At 45.8% G+C, this 15,712-nt stretch overlaps 1 protein-coding gene across 7 annotated transcripts in view; it reads right to left on the bottom strand.

The window, feature by feature from the left end:
* ttc7b (tetratricopeptide repeat domain 7B) overlaps window positions 1–15,712 on the bottom strand; it is a 499,428-nt gene that overhangs the window by 287,323 nt on the left and 196,393 nt on the right. For all 7 annotated transcript variants that reach the window (XM_086002622.1, XM_086002620.1, XM_086002625.1 and 4 more), the window contains exons 12-15: window positions 5,658–5,775; window positions 4,880–4,937; window positions 3,078–3,150; window positions 1,746–1,906 (exon numbers count right to left, since the gene is read on the bottom strand). In XM_086002622.1, coding sequence (XP_085858748.1) covers window positions 1,746–1,906; window positions 3,078–3,150; window positions 4,880–4,937; window positions 5,658–5,775 — 410 coding nt within the window. The remainder of the gene's footprint in view (window positions 1–1,745; window positions 1,907–3,077; window positions 3,151–4,879; window positions 4,938–5,657; window positions 5,776–15,712) is intronic.

Below are 15,712 nucleotides of genomic sequence, written 5' to 3'. Positions count from 1 at the left end.
ACAAAGGCCTTCGACACTGTCAACCGTGAGGGATTATGGAATGTCCTCCTCAAATTCGGCTGCCCTCAAAAGCTTGTCACCATCCTCCGCCTGCTTCACGACGACATGCAAGCCGTGATCCTGACTAACGGTTCCAGCACAGACCCAATTCATGTATGAACCGGGGTCAAACAAGGCTGTGTCATCGCACCAACGCGCTTCTCGATCTTCCTTACTGCAATGCTCCATCTCACCCTCAGTAAGCTCCCCACTGGAGTGGAGCTAATTTACAGAACAAACGGGAAACTGTTCAACCTCCGTCACCTCCAGTCCAGATCCAAGGTCGTCCCATCCTCTGTCGTCGAATTACAGTACGCAGATGATGCTTGCGCCTGTGTTCACTTGGAGATCGAACTCCAAACCATCGTCAACACCTTCACCGAAGCGTACAAGAGCATGGGCCTTACACTAAACATCCGTAAGACAAAGGTCCTCTACCAACCTGCCCCCACCACACAGTACTGCCCCCCAATTATCAAAATCCACGACAAGGCCTTGGACAACGTGGACCACTTTCCATACCGCGGGAGCCTACCGTCAACAAGGGCAGACGTCGACGACGAAGTCCAACGCCGACTTCAGTGTGCCAGTGCAGCCTTCGGTCGCCTGAGGAAGAGAGTATTTGAAGACCAGGACCTCAAACCCGGCACTAAACTCATGGTCTACAGAGCAGCAGTGATACCCGCCCTGTTGTATGCCTCAGAGACATGGACCATGTACAGCAGGCACCTCAAAGCACCGGAAAGCTACCACCAACGCTGCCTCCGCAAGATCCTGCAAATCCATTTGCAGGATAGGCGCACCAATGTCAGTGCTCTTGCTCAGGTCAACATCCCCAGCATCGAAGCTTTGACCACGCTCAATCAGCTCCGATGAATGGGTCACATTGTCCGCATGCCCGATAAGAGGCTCCCAAAACAAGCGCTCTACTCGGAGCTCCGGCACGGCAAGTGAGCCCCAGGTGGGCAGAGGAAACGCTTCAAGGACACCCTGAAAGCCTCCTTGAAAAAGTGCAACATCCCCACCGACACCTGGGAATCCCTGACCCAAGACCACACAAAGTGGAGGAGAAGCATCCGGGAAGGCGGCGAACACCTCGAGTCTCTTCGCCGGGAGCAAGCGGAAGCCAAGCGCAAACAGCGGAAGGAGCGCACATAAACCCAAGCACCCCACCCACCCGCCCCTTCAACCACCGTCTGCCCCACCTGTGACAGAGACTGTAGGTGCTACATTGGACTCATCAGTCACCTGAGAACAGATTTTTAATGCGGAAACAAGTCATCCTCGGTTCCGAGGGACTGCCTAAGGAGGAGGAATTTGTTGCAGTTCTCCTCAGTATTGACGAGTCCCCCCTCCCCCACCTCCCACCAATTTGGTGTGGTCTGCAGATTTAGAAATTGTGTTTTTGATTCCAAATTCTAAATCATTAACATAAATTATAACAAAGGCATGAATGAGGGATGCAGCAGCAGATGATCTGAGGCAGGGGCGGAGACGGGCGATGTCATGGATGTAGATGTAGGCGGTCTTGGTGATGGAGAGGCTATAGCGTCGGAAGCTCAGCTCAGGGTCAAATAGGGTGCCGAGGTTGCGAACGGTCTGATTCAGCCTCACGGAATGCTCTTCAGTACAGTGACTGTAGTGTTGCAGTAAAGCTTACTAATTCCCCACTAGTATTTAAAAACCCGAAAGGGTTGGGTACTCACATGAAGTGTTCAGGGTATTCACTCAGTGCCATGTCGATAATGCTTACAGCATCGTGATAGTGTTTCTGGGCTGAAAGCAGCAACGCCAGTAGGTGCAGCGAGTTCACGTCGTCTCCCTGCAGCTGCAAAGCTTGTCGGACGTAACCCAGCGCTTCTGGGATCTGCAAGCAACAAATCTCGTCACGCACAGTAATATGGCAACTAGCCTGGAGTGCAATGAACTCCTCTGAAAGCACCGTGCTCATTGTGGCGCTGCTTTCAGTCTCACTGCATTATTTGCAAATGTTGAATCGCCCACTCCTAGTGCTCAAACAAGCAATTAAAACAAAAAGGACACCTGGCATGATTTTGTTCAAACAAGTCAGGTAGAAAAAGAGACCCATGATATTTGAAGGGGAAGGAAGTTCAAAGCTATCCATACACCCCATCCCAATTTATACTGAAAAAACTACAAATGAGAGATATTCTTTGATGTTTCTGTAAGCATCACGGTGGCATAGTGGTTAGCACTGTTGCCTCACAGCGCCAGGGACCCGGGTTCGAATCCGGCCTCGGGTGACTGTCTGTGTGGAGTTTGCACATTCTCCCCGTGTTTGCGTGGGTTTCCTCCGGGTGCTCCGGTTTCCTCCCACAGTCCAAAGATGTGCGGGTTAGGATGATTGGCTATGATAAATTGACCCTTAGTGTTAGGGGAATTAAATACATGGGGTTACGGGGATCGGGTGGGATATGTGTCGGTGCAGGCTCGATGGGCCAAAATAGCCTCTATCTGCACTGTGGGGTTTCTGTGATTCTGTGATTGTGATATACCCAGCTGGTAGCGTGTTTTTCCAGAGTCACGTGGCTCTTGATTGCTTCCCGATCAAAGTCACGACCCCTACTGCTTCACTGGTGTCCCTCTGACACGTTCCCTAGTGGTGATATCACATTGTGACTGAGCACCAGAAAGATCAAGAACAAGAGATTTCGATTGCTACAGGGCCCTGTTCCTAATTACCGAGAAGGTGTTGATCATTAAGAACCAACTAGGTCACGTGGCCTAGAGTCGTGTGCAGGCCAGACTGGGTAAGGACGGCAGGTTCCCTTCCCTGAAGGACATAAGTGAACCAGTTGGCTGTTTGCAACAATCTGGTAGCTTTCATGGTCACAAAGATTTATTACACTCAATTTCACAATATGCTATAATGGGATTGGAACTCAAGACCTCTAGTTCTATACCCGCTACACTGTTCTACCCTATATACTCCAATAATCTGCTCTCTAAACTGCAAAGAAACAGTCACAATTCACTGAACATGTTAAAGAAACCAATGTGTGGTGTGCAATACTGACCTGCCTTGATATGGCGAGCTGGAGAGCCAGGTAGAAAGCAACCAGGTGATCAGTCGGAGATAACCCATTAGCTCTGGGGTAGGAAAACGACAGGAAAGGCAACAGTGAGTATGAAGGCCTGCTTTTGTCTAAAAGAGTCAAGTTAATGCTGCAGTACTCCGCAGAGGTCAGAATCTTTTTCCTGTTGGTTTTCTCCACAGCTCACTTTATGACCGCAGATCCTCCATGAAACAACAGCTCATCCAAAACTCCGCTGCCTGTATCCTATCCTGTACCAAATCCCACTCGCCCATCAATCCTCTCCTTTCTGACCTACATTAGCTCCTGTTCCCCTTACGCCTCAAATTTACTATGTTCATCCTTGTGTTTAAATTACACTGCACCATGCTATATGGACAATCTAATGGACACTACACTGTGTATGGACAATCTTGTGGACACTACACTGGGCTGTAGAGGAGATCTAGTGGGAATTGCGCTGGGCTGTAGAGGAGATCTAGTGAGCATTGCATTGGGCTGTCGAGATCTAGTGGGCATTGCATTGGGCTATACAGGAGATCTAGTAGGCATTGCACTGGGCTATACAGGAGATCTAATGAGCATTGCATTGGGCTGAATAGGTGGTCTAGTGGGCATTGCATTGAGCTGTCGAGGAGATCTAGTGGGCATTGCATTGGGCTGTTGGGATCTAGTGGGCATTGCATTGGGCTATACAGGAGATCTAGCGAGCATTGCATTGGGTTACACAGGAGATCTAGTGGGCATTGCGTTGGGCTATACAGGAGATCTAGTGGGCATTGCATTGGGCTGTACAGGAGATCTAGTGAGCATTGCATTGGGATGTACAGGAGATCTAGTGAGCATTGCATTGGGATGTACAGGAGATCTAGTGGGCATTGCATTGGGATGTACAGGAGATCTAGTGGGCATTGCATTGGGTTATACATGAGATCTAGTGAGCATTGCATTGGGTTATACAGGAGATCTAGTGGGCATTGCGTTATACAGGAGGTCTAGTGGGCATTGCATTGGGTTATACAGGAGACCTAGTGAGCATTGTACTGTGGATCACTGTTCCAGCTGAGACTGATGGCACAAAACTCTCTTCTATCTGATACTTGTAAGCGTCCCACCTAAAATGAATTTGGATTAACTCCTAATGGGTACACGCCAACAGCACAGACGGCTTTTACTTTGACACTAAAATTAGCAATGTCACTCAGGCAGGCCACGAGGACAGCTGGCGTGGAGATAGAATTCTTATATTTGCACAGTGGAGGTCCACTGTCCTGAGGGTGGAGTAACGTGCCGTAAGCAGTATACTGTGGTCTTCCGAGGGTGGGCTGAGACACATAGTTGGGGGAAGATTAAAGGCAACTTTATTCTGCAGCTGGCAGTACTTCAAAGAGGATTGTTCCATTTTCTCAGTGCTAACATCCCTCCCATGGTGAGCACAAAAACTACCGAAAAAACACCATTTCCTCTCCTTTACTTCCACGCTCTGGTGACGAGTTTTCTTCCCCCCACACATGATGACTATCAGACACCTACACAAATATATGCTCCAATTAATCCTAAAAATAGGCCTCATACTGCTGGTAATTTGCTAGCACTTACTTTGTAGTAGGAAATGGTGCTTGCTCTCCAGTGGAGAGCTGAGAGAAGTGCTGTGTGTGAGTAAAGCTTGCAAGTAAAATGTCTCATCCATTTTAGTTGTCATGGTAACGGGAAGAGATTATGTTTTACCTTTTCAGACAAAGAAGTTTATATATATATATAATTTTAATAAAACACACACACACCTCTGAAATGCTCGAAGTGCTTTTTTCTGCAGATCCTCTTGCATTCCTCTCAATGTTGCTTTAAAAAAAAATCAATATGTTGTCAATAAAAATGTGCACAGACCAGGATTTGATGGATGAAAGATGGATCAGGGGGAGACCTAGAGGTGAGGCTGGTGCCTAAATAATACCAGAGGGGTTGGAGTATAGATTCAACAGTAGCTTTCAAAAGGAAATTGGGTAAATACTTTAAGGAGAAAAATTGCAGGGATAAGGGGAAAGAGCGGGGGAGTGGAACTCTTTCAGGCAGTGAGTTCCAGACCCCCACCACCCACTAGGTGAAAAAAGTTCTCAACTCCCCTCTAATCATCCTACCAATTACTTCAAATCTACGCCCCTGGTTATTGACCTTTTTACTAAGGGAAATAGGTCCTTCCTATCTGTCCTATCTAGGCCCCTCATAATTTTATACACTTCAATTAAATCTCCCCTCAGCCTCCTCTGTTCCAAAGAAAACAACCCCAGCCTATCCAATCTTTCCTCACAGCTAAAATTCCCCAGTCCTGGCAACATCCTCATAAATCTCCTTTGTACCCTCTCCAGTGCAATTACATCTTTCCTGTAATGTGGTGATGTAATGTAAGGAGCTTTGAAGCCCTGGGAAAGAGTGAGTTAGAGTAGGAAATGGTGATGAGCCTCAATTTCATCACAATGAGAATACGAGGAGGAGGAGTGCGTGACACCGCACATACCATGGGGCCATGTTGCCAAGCTTTGTGGGTTTCTACGGTGCCCTTACCATCTGTGGCCTGGAGACTGTAGGTCAAGCCGAGAGCCAAGAAGCCTTTAGCTCGAAACTCAGCTGGTTTTTCATTCATCTCGGTCACCATCTTAGCAAACTTCTCACCCTCTCCCAACTGCACAACAAAAATAAAGACAGAGATCATGTTAAAAGAAAAGAATTGCAGAGGATAAAAAAGGGCAATGTTGTTTTCTGGCTTGTAAATGCTTACTTCCAGAATTTACCACCAATTAGGTTAAATTTAGGTGTGATAAACTTACAGGAAGATTATGGCTAAAGAATTTGCAATTGCATCTGCAATGGGAGTACCCCCACGGGGACCGCAGTGGTTCAAGAAGGCGGCTCACCACCACCTTTTCAAGGGCAATTAGGGATGGGCAATAAATGTTGACCTTGCCAGTGACGCCCTCATCCCATGAACAAATACAAAATGTGCTCACCTACTTCCTTTAAAACCCATGAGTGGAAACCATCAGGTCCGGGGGATTTGTCAGTCTTTAGTGCTATTGTTTATTTCCAATACTGTTTTCTTACTAACATTAACTTTAGCGAGTTCCCATCCTTGATCCCTTATTAGTTTCCCTAGAATGTCAGGAATATTAACCTCTTCCTCTACTGTGAAGACTGACACAAAAGTAATCATTCAACAAGTCTGCCAATTCCTTATTTTTATTTGCAATATTACCCGCATCTGTTTTTACCCTCGACTACCCTTTCAGAAACATAGAAGATAGGAGCAGGAGTCGGCCATTCGGCCCCTCGAGTCTGCTCCGCCATTCAATGAGATCATGGCTGATCATCCAAATTCAGTACCCGGTCCCTGCCTTCTCCCCATATCCCTTGATCCCTTTAGCCTTAAGAAATATATCCAACGCTTTCTTGAATATATTTAATGAACTGGCCTCCACCGCCCTCTGTGGCAGAGAATTCCACAGGTTCACCACTCTCTGGGTGAAGAAATTCCTCCTCATTTCAGTCCTAAATGTCCTACCCCTTATCCTTAGACTGTGACCCCTGGTTCTGGACTCCCCGACCATCGGGAACATCCTTCCAGCATCTAGTCTGTCCAGGCCTGACAGAATTTTATAGGTTTCAATGAGATCCCCTCTCAATCTTCTAAACTCCAGTAAGTATAAGCCCAATTGACACAATCTCTCCTCATAAGTCATTCCTGCCATCCCAGGTATCAGCCTGGTGAATCTTCGCTGCACTCCTTCCATGGCAAGAACGTCCTTCCTCAGATAAGGCGACCAAAACTGCACACAATACTCAAGGTGCAGTCTCACCAAGGCCCTGTACAACTGTAGCAAGACATCCTTGTTCCTGTACTCGAACCCTCTTGCTACGAAGGCCAACATTCCATTTGCCTTCTTAACCGCCTGCTGCACCTGCATGCTTACCTTCAGCGACTGCTGCACAAGAACACCCAGGTCTCTTTGCACTTCCTCTTCTCCTAATCTATTGCCATTCAAATAATAATCTGCCTTCCTGTTTTTGCCACCAAAGTGCATAACCTCACATTTATCCACATTATAGTGCATTTGCCATGTTTCTGCCCAATCACCTAACCTGTCCAAATCGTACTGGTGTTTCATGACCTCCTCCTCACAGCATACTCTCCCACCCAGCTTTGTGTCGTCTGCAAATTTGGAGATATTACATCCAATTCCCTTGTCCAGATCATTAATATATATTGTGAACAGCTGGGGTCCTAGGACCGATCCTTGCGGTACCCCACTAGTCACTGCCTGCCACTCGGAAAACGACCTGTTTATTCCAACTCTTTGCTTTCTGTCCGCCAACCAGTTCGCTATCCAAGTCAATATCTTGCTCCCAATCCCATGTGCCTTAATGTTGCACGCTAATCTCTTATGTGGGACCTTATCGAAAGCCTTCTGAAAGTCCAAATACACCACATCCACTGGTTCTCCCTTATCTATTTTACCAGTTACATCCTCAAAAAATTCCAGTAGATTAGTCAAGCATGATTTACCTTTTGTAAATCCATGTTGACTTTGTCCGATCCTGTCACTGCTTTCCAAGTGCTCTGCTATTACATCTTTTATAATGGACTCTAGCATTTTCCCCACTACCGACGTCAGGCTAACCGGTCTATAATTCCCCGCTTTTTCTCTGCCACCTTTTTTGAATAGTAGGGTAACATTAGCTACCCTCCAATCCATGGGTACTGTTCCAGAATCTATCAAGTTCTGGAAGATGACCAGCAATGCATCGACTATTTCTAGGGCCACTTCCTTAAGTACCCTAGGATGTAGATTATCAGGCCCTGGGGATTTATCAGCCTTCAGTCCCATCAATTTTCCTAACACCATTTCCCTACAAATACTGATTTCTTTCAGTTCCACCCTTTCATCAGACCCTATGTTCCCCGGCATTTCTGGGAGGTTATTTGTGTCCTCCTTTGTGAAGACAGAACCAAAATATGTATTTAGTTGGTCTGCCATTTCTTTGTTCCCCATTATAAATTCCCCCGATTCTGACTGCAAGGGACCTACGCTTGACTTCACCAATCTTTTTCTCTTCACATATCTATAAAAGCTTTTAGTGTCAGTTTTTATGTTCCCTGCAAGCTTACTCTCATATTCTATTTTCCCTTTCTTAATTAATCCCTTTGTCCTCCTTTGTTGAATCCTAAACTGCTCCCAATCCTCAGGATTATTGCTTTTTCTGGCCAATTTGTATGTCCTCTCCTTGGATCTTATGCTATCCCTAATTTCCCTTGTTAGCCACGGTTGAGTCACCTTTTTTGTTTTATTTTTATGCCAAACTGGGATGAACAACTTCTGTAGTTCATCCATTCGGTCTTTGAATGTTTGCCATTGCCTACCCACCGTTATCCCTTTGAGTGCCATTCCCCAATCAATCCTACCCAACTCGCTCCTCAGACCATCATAGTTTCCTTTATTTAAATTCAGGACCCTAGTCTCTGAGTCAACTACTTCATTCTCCATCTTAATGAAGAATTCGATCATATTATGATCGCTCCGACCCAAGGGGCCTTGTACAACAAGATTGCTAATTAATCCTTTCTCGTTACATAATACCCAGTCTAAGATGGCCTGATCTCTGGTTGGTCCCTCGACATATTGGTCCAGGAAACCATCCTGTAAACACTCCAGGAATTCCTCCTCCACAGTATTGTTACTAATTTGGTTAGCCCAATCTATATGTAGATTAAAGCCACCCATGATGACTGCTGTGCCCTTATTGCGCGCTTCTTTAATTTCCCTTTTAATGCCATCCCTAACCGCCGCCTTACTGTTTGGAGGTCTATATACCAGTCCCACTAATGTTTTTCACCCCTTAGTATTTCTCAATTCTACCCATACAGATTCCACATCATCAGAGCTAATATCCTTCATTACAATTGTGTAAATCCCTTCTTTAACCAGTAATGCTACCCCACCTCCCTTTCCTTTTTGCCTATCTTTCCTGAATATCGAATACCCCTGGATGTTGAGTTCCCAGTCTTGGCCATCCTTGAGCCACGTTTCCATAATCCCAACCAAATCATATTCGTTTACCTCTATTTGCGCAGCCAATTCGTCCACCTTATTACAAATGCTCCTCGCATTAAGACACAAAGCCTTCAGGCTTGTTTTTTTTAACGCTCTTAGACCTATGAGAATTATTATTTACTGTGGCCACGTTTGATTTAAACCGTTGATTTCTCTGACTGCCACTTTTGTTTTGCTCCTTCCTATCTTTTGCTTTTATCCTTGTTTCCCTTTCCTCTGTCTCCCTGCTCAGGTTCCCAACCCCCTTCCATTTTAGTTTAAACCCTCCCCCACAGCACTAGCAAACACTCCCCCTAGGACATCGTTTCCAGCCCTGCCCAGGTGCAGACCGTCCGGTTTGAACTGGTCCCACCTCCCCCAGAACCGGTTCTAATGTCCTAGGAACTTGAATCCCTCCCCCTGGCACCATTCCTCTAGCCACGTATTCATCTGAAGGATCCTTCTAGTTCTACTCTGACTAGCACGTGGCACTGGTAGCAATCCTGAGATTACTACCTTTGAGGTCCTGTTTTTTAATTTACCTCCTAACTCCCTATATTCCGCTTTTAGGACCTCATCCCGCTTTTTACTTATATCGTTGGTGCCTATATGCACCACGACAACTGGCTGTTCACCCTCCCCTTCCAAGATGTTCTGCAGCCGCTCGGAGACATCCTTGACCCTTGCACCAGGGAGGCAACACACCATCATGGAGTCTCGTTTGCGGCCGCAGAAAAGCCTATCTATTCCCCTTACAATAGAATCCCCTATTACTATAGCTCTACCACTCTATTTCCTCCCATTCTGTGCAGCAGAGCCACCCCTGGTGCCAGGAAGTTGGCTGCTGCTGACTTCCTCTGATAAGCCATCCACCCCAACAGTACTCAAAGTGGTGTATCTGTTGGAGAGGGGGATGGCCACAGGGGACCCTTGCACTACCTGCCTGCGCCTAGTACTCTGCCTGTTGGTCACCCGTTCCCTTTCTTCCTGTCCAACCTCTACCTGTGGTGTGTCCAACTCCCTAAACGTGCTATTCACGATGTCCCGAGCATCGCGAACACTCCAGTATGCATCCAATCGCAGCTCCAGTGCCGCAATGTGGTCTGTCAGTAGCTGCAGCTGGGTGCACTTCCTGCACACGTAGTTGTCAGGGACACAGGAAGTGTCCCTGAGTTCCCACATATCGCAGGAGGAGCATATCACGGGGCCGGGCTGTCCTGGCATGATTTACCCTTTAATTAATTGAGTTTAAATTAAATCAATCAATCCCATTAATTACACTACAGTTAAATAGTTTACCAACAGTGCCCGCTACACCAGAGAGACCTTAGAAACTATAAACCAGAGTTAAAGTTTAAAAAAAAAGAAATACTCACCAACCAATCACTTACCTGCTTCCTGCTGACGTCACACTTGGATTACTTTTTACCTCTGTCCCCTGCTGCTGAATTGGTACTCCTCGCTGAATCCGACGGTTTTAACTGCCGCCGCGCTCGATGCTGCTCTCTCTCCGGTCCAGCCGCTATGGTCGGGCCTCGCTGAATCCGCTGGTTTTAACTGCCGTCGCGCTCGATGCTGCTCTCTCCCAGGTCCAGCCGCTGTGATCGGGCCTCACTGAATCCGCCACCGCGCTCGATGCTGCTCTCTCCCAGGTCCAGCCGCTGTGGTCGGGCCTCGCTGAATCCGCCGGTTTTAACTGCCACTGCGCTCGATGCTGCTCTCTCCCATTCGGCCCCTCGAGCCTGCTGCGCCATTCAATGAGATTATGGCTGATCATCCAAATTCAGTACCCTGTTCCTGCCTTCTCCCCATATCTCTTGATCCCTTTAGCCTTAAGAAATATATCTAACTCCTTGAATATATTTAATGAATTGGCCTCAACTGCCTTCTGTGGTAGAGGATTCCACAGGTTCACCACTCTCTGGGTGAAGAAATTCCTCCTCATCTCAGTCCTAAATGGCTTACCCCTTATCTTTAGACTGTGGCCCCTGGTTCTGGACATCCTTCCTGCATCTAGTCTGTCTAGTCCTGTTAGAATTTTATAAGTTTCAATGAGATCCCCCCTCATTCTTCTAAGTATAAGCCCAATCGACCCAATCTCTCCTTATACGTTATTCCTGCCATCCCAGGTATCAGTCTGGTGAATCTTTGCTGCGCTCCTTCCATGGCAAGTACATCCTTCCTCAGATAAGGCGACCAAAACTGCACACAATACTCAAGGTGTGGTCTCACCAAGGCCCTGTACAACAGCAGCAAGACATCTTTGCTCCTGTACTCTAATCCTCTCGCTATGAAGGCCAACATACCATTTGCCTTCTTAACCGCCTGCTGCACCTGCATGCTTACCTTCAGCAACTGGTGCACAAGGACACCCAGGTCTCGTTGCACTTCCCCTTCTCCCAATTTATTGCCATTCAGATAATAATCTGCCTTCCTGTTTTTGCCACCGAAGTGGATAACCTCGCATTTATCCACATTAAACTGCATTTGCCATGCATCTGCCCAATCACCCAACCTGTCCAAATCATACTGGAGTTTCTCTGCATCCTCCTCACAGCACACACGCCCATCCAGTTTTGTGTCGTCTGCAAACTTGGAGATATTACATCTAGTTCCCTTGTCTAGATCATATATATATATATATTTTGTGAATAGCTGGAGTCCTAGGACCGATCCCTGCGGTACCCCACTAGTCACTGCCTGCCACTCGGAAAAAGACCCGTTTATTCCAACTCTTCGCTTCCTGTCTGCCAACCAGTTCTCTATCCAAGTCAATACCTTGCCCCCAATCCCATGTGCCTTAACTTTACATGCTAATCTCTTATGCGAGACCTTATCGAAAGCCTCCTGAAAGTCCAAATACACCACATCCACTGGTTCTCCCTTATCTATTCTACCAGTTACATCCTCAAAAAGTTCCAGTAGATTAGTCAAGCACGATTTACCTTTTGTAAATCCACGTTGACTTTGTCCGATCCTGTCACTGTTTTCCAAGTGCTCTGCTATTACATCTTTTATAATGGACTCTAGCATTTTCCCCACTACCGATGTCAGGCTTACCGGTCTATAATTCCCCGTTTTCTCTCTACCACCTTTTTTGAACAGTGGGGTAACATTAGCTACCCTCCAATCCATGGGAACTGTTCCAGAGTCCATAGAATGTTGGAAGGTGACCAGCAATGCATCTACTATTTCTAGGGCCACTTCCTTAAGTACCCTAGGATGTAGATTATCAGGCCCTGGGGGTTTATCGGCCTTCAGTCCCATCAATTTTCCTAACACCATTTCCCTACAAATACTGATTTCATTCAGTTCCTCCCTCTCATTAGACCCTATGTTCCCCGACATCTCTGGGAGGTTATTTGTGTCCTCCTTTGTGAAGACAGAACCAAAGTATGTATTTAATTGGTCTGCCATTTCTTTGTTCCCCATTATAAATGCCCCTGATTCTGACTGCAAGGGACCTACGCTTGACTTCACCAATCTTTTTCTCTTCACATATCTATAAAAGCTTTGAGTCAGTTTTTATGTTCCCTGCAAGCTTACTCTCATACTCTATTTCCCCCCTCTTATTTAATCCCTTTGTCCGCCTTTGCTGAATCCTAAACTGCTCCCAATCCTCAGGTTTACTGCTTTTTCTGGCCAATTTATATGTCCTCTCCTTGGATCTTATGCTATCCCTAATTTCCCTTGTTAGCCACGGTTGAGTCACTTTTGTTTTATTTTTATGCCAAACAGGGACGAACAAATTCTGTAGTTCATCCATGCGATCTTTGAATGGTTGCCATTGCCTATCCACCGTCAACCCTTTGAGTAACATTCCCCAATCAATCCTATCTAACTCGCGCCTCATACCATTGTAGTTTCCTTTATTTAAATTCAGGACCCTAGTCTCTGAGTCAAGTACTTCACTCTTCATCTTAATGAAGAATTCTATCATATTATGATCGCTCCGCCCCAAGGGGCCTCGCACAACAAGATTGCTAATTAATCCTTTCTCATTACATAATACCCAGATGGCCTGATCTCTAGTTGGTTCTTCGACATATTGGTCCAGGAAACCATCCCGTATACACTCCAGGGATTCCTCCTCCACAGTATTGTTACTAATTTGGTTGGCCCAATCTATATGTAGATTAAAGTCACCCATGATAACTGCTGTGCCCTTATTGCACGCGTCTCTAATTTCCCGTTTAATGCCATCCCGAACCTCCGTATTACTGTTTGGGGGGTCTGTATACCACTCCCACTAACGTTTTCTGCCCCATGGTATTTCTCAGTTCTACCCATACAGATTCCACATCATCAGAGCGAATATCCTTCCTTACAATCGTGTTAATCCCCTCTTTAACCAGCAATGCTACCCCACTTCCTTTTCCTTTTTGCCTGTCTTTCCTGAATATTGAATACCCCTGGATGTTGAGTTCCCAGCCTTGGTCACCCTGGAGCCATGTTTCCGTAATCCTAATATCATATCCGTTTACCTCTATTTGCGCAGCTAATTCATCCACCTTATTACGAATGCTCCTCGCATTAAGACAGAAAGCCTTCAGGCTCGTTTTTTTAACACTCTTAGACCTTTTAGAATTATTATTTACTGTGGCCTTGTTTGATTGAAACCCTTGATTTCTCTGACTGCCACCTTTGCTTTTCTCTCCTTCCTGTCTTTTGCTTAATATAAGTGTAAAAACATTTTGTGTTAATCTTGGTATCCCTTTCTTTCGGTAAGCCTTATTGCTGCTTGGCTGAGGTCAGTAAACTCAACGCAGCCCAGTAGATATCCTAGTCTGTATGGTTCAGATACTCACTGCCTTAGCTAGCTGATATACTGGCTCCACAGTAATATACCAGGATGCCCGCTGATACCTTAAACATAGGAGATCTTCAGTGTGCTATTAATATTACAGCCATCTATTCTACTGGGGTATAAATTTAGGCCACAATGTACAAAACCCTTTGTCGAGGGTTTAGCTCAACTGTGGACAAGTTAAAAGTGCAGACAGACCCCGCTCTGCTCAAATGTACCCTGATGTGTTCAAAGTCACATAGGTAAACATTTGAGTTTATTTTTGTACTGTTTAATTACAGGCTTGAGCACTTGTTGTTCATTCATTCCCTCATCCAGATTTCAGAGCTGGAGCTCAATCACAGATCAGATGCTCTGAGATTCAGTCTGTTCAATTCAATTCAATTCAAATCGCTTTATTGGCATGACAAGGTACATCTTATGTTGCCAAAGCATCGAAAAACATTCATGGTTGAACACATAAATACAGATCTATCCATACAGTGTATAAACAGATATATCCCTGAGTGTATAAATATACATTCATATAATTTGTATATACTCTTTTCTTATATTTAGTGGTTGTCCCTCTGTTTATGGCAAGCTGTAACATAGTGTGCCGCTAAGGTTACACAATTTCTCTCTTCCCCTAGTAGGTATGGGAGTTTTTGGTCGCCATTCAAATTTCTGAATTCCGGGCATATTTTTGTGAATTTTGGGTAGAAATTCTCCCTTATGCCCTGATATTTTCTACAAGCTGTGAGGAAGTGCATCTCTGTCTCTACCACTCCCTGACTGCAGTGAGAGCATATCCTGTCCTCTCTTGGTAGCCGGGTCTGCCTGTGTCTACCTTTTTTATGTTGGTTATGTTGGCCCTCCCTTCCCCCGCACCCTCACCCCCACCTTAAACACAATTCTTTAAACCAATCTGAATCCTTAGATCATTCTTACTCACTAACTTTTCATTGCTACTAATCAGCATGTTGCTTGAATGCTACTCTCAGGAATGCAGCAACAAAGAGTGACAGGCCGGGAGACTGCATTTATGATCCCTGCACAAAGTGATTTCATTCATGCCACTTGGGGGCAGTTGCCAAGTGGAGACCGGAAGAGAGGAATAAAGCTCTAGGACCTCCAGTTCCGTTTAGCAGTTCGACTTTACCAGGGCCTTTCCCTTGTTCTATGGGAGTTGGCTCCTCGTCACATTCTGTTGCCCTCTTTTGCTGGAGAGCAAGAAAAGGGAGGGAACGACACTGAATGCCAATTTGGTCAACTTGAATGGAGGGCCATGGAAAAACCGAAGGTCAGAGAGAGAGGAGGCCGTTCAACAATCGCTCCCGAGACTATGTGATAAGTCGACACTGTTTTCAACCTGCCTACCCAGCATCCAATGGAAAGGGTAGAAAAAACAGATCGACTAAAACCTGTTCACGAATCCATTTGCAATAGACACACCTTGATAACAACAGTGAGAGGGAAAGAGAGAAAGAACTTGGATTTGTTTGGTGGTTTATCATGCCTCTCCAAATTACCCAAAAAGTGTTTTGCACGCAGTGAGTTTCCTTAAAGAGCAGTGGCTGCAGATCTGAAGGCAGTGTGTCAGCTAGCATGCACATAGCAAGATCCCACAGTCAGCAATGATATGAATGACCTGTTGATCTATTTTTTTTTTTAGCAATGTTGTTTGAGGGAGTAAAGTTGGCCACAATGTCAAGAGAACTCTTGGCTCTCCACTGAAGAGTGCAACA

The sequence above is a fragment of the Somniosus microcephalus genome, chromosome 12 (assembly GCF_052327205.1).
Source record: "Somniosus microcephalus isolate GS21.2 chromosome 12, FLI_Smic_1.0, whole genome shotgun sequence".
In the NCBI taxonomy this organism is placed as follows: domain Eukaryota; kingdom Metazoa; phylum Chordata; class Chondrichthyes; order Squaliformes; family Somniosidae; genus Somniosus; species Somniosus microcephalus.
Note: the sequence above shows the minus strand (reverse complement) of the source record. Positions and strands in the feature narration are given on the sequence as shown.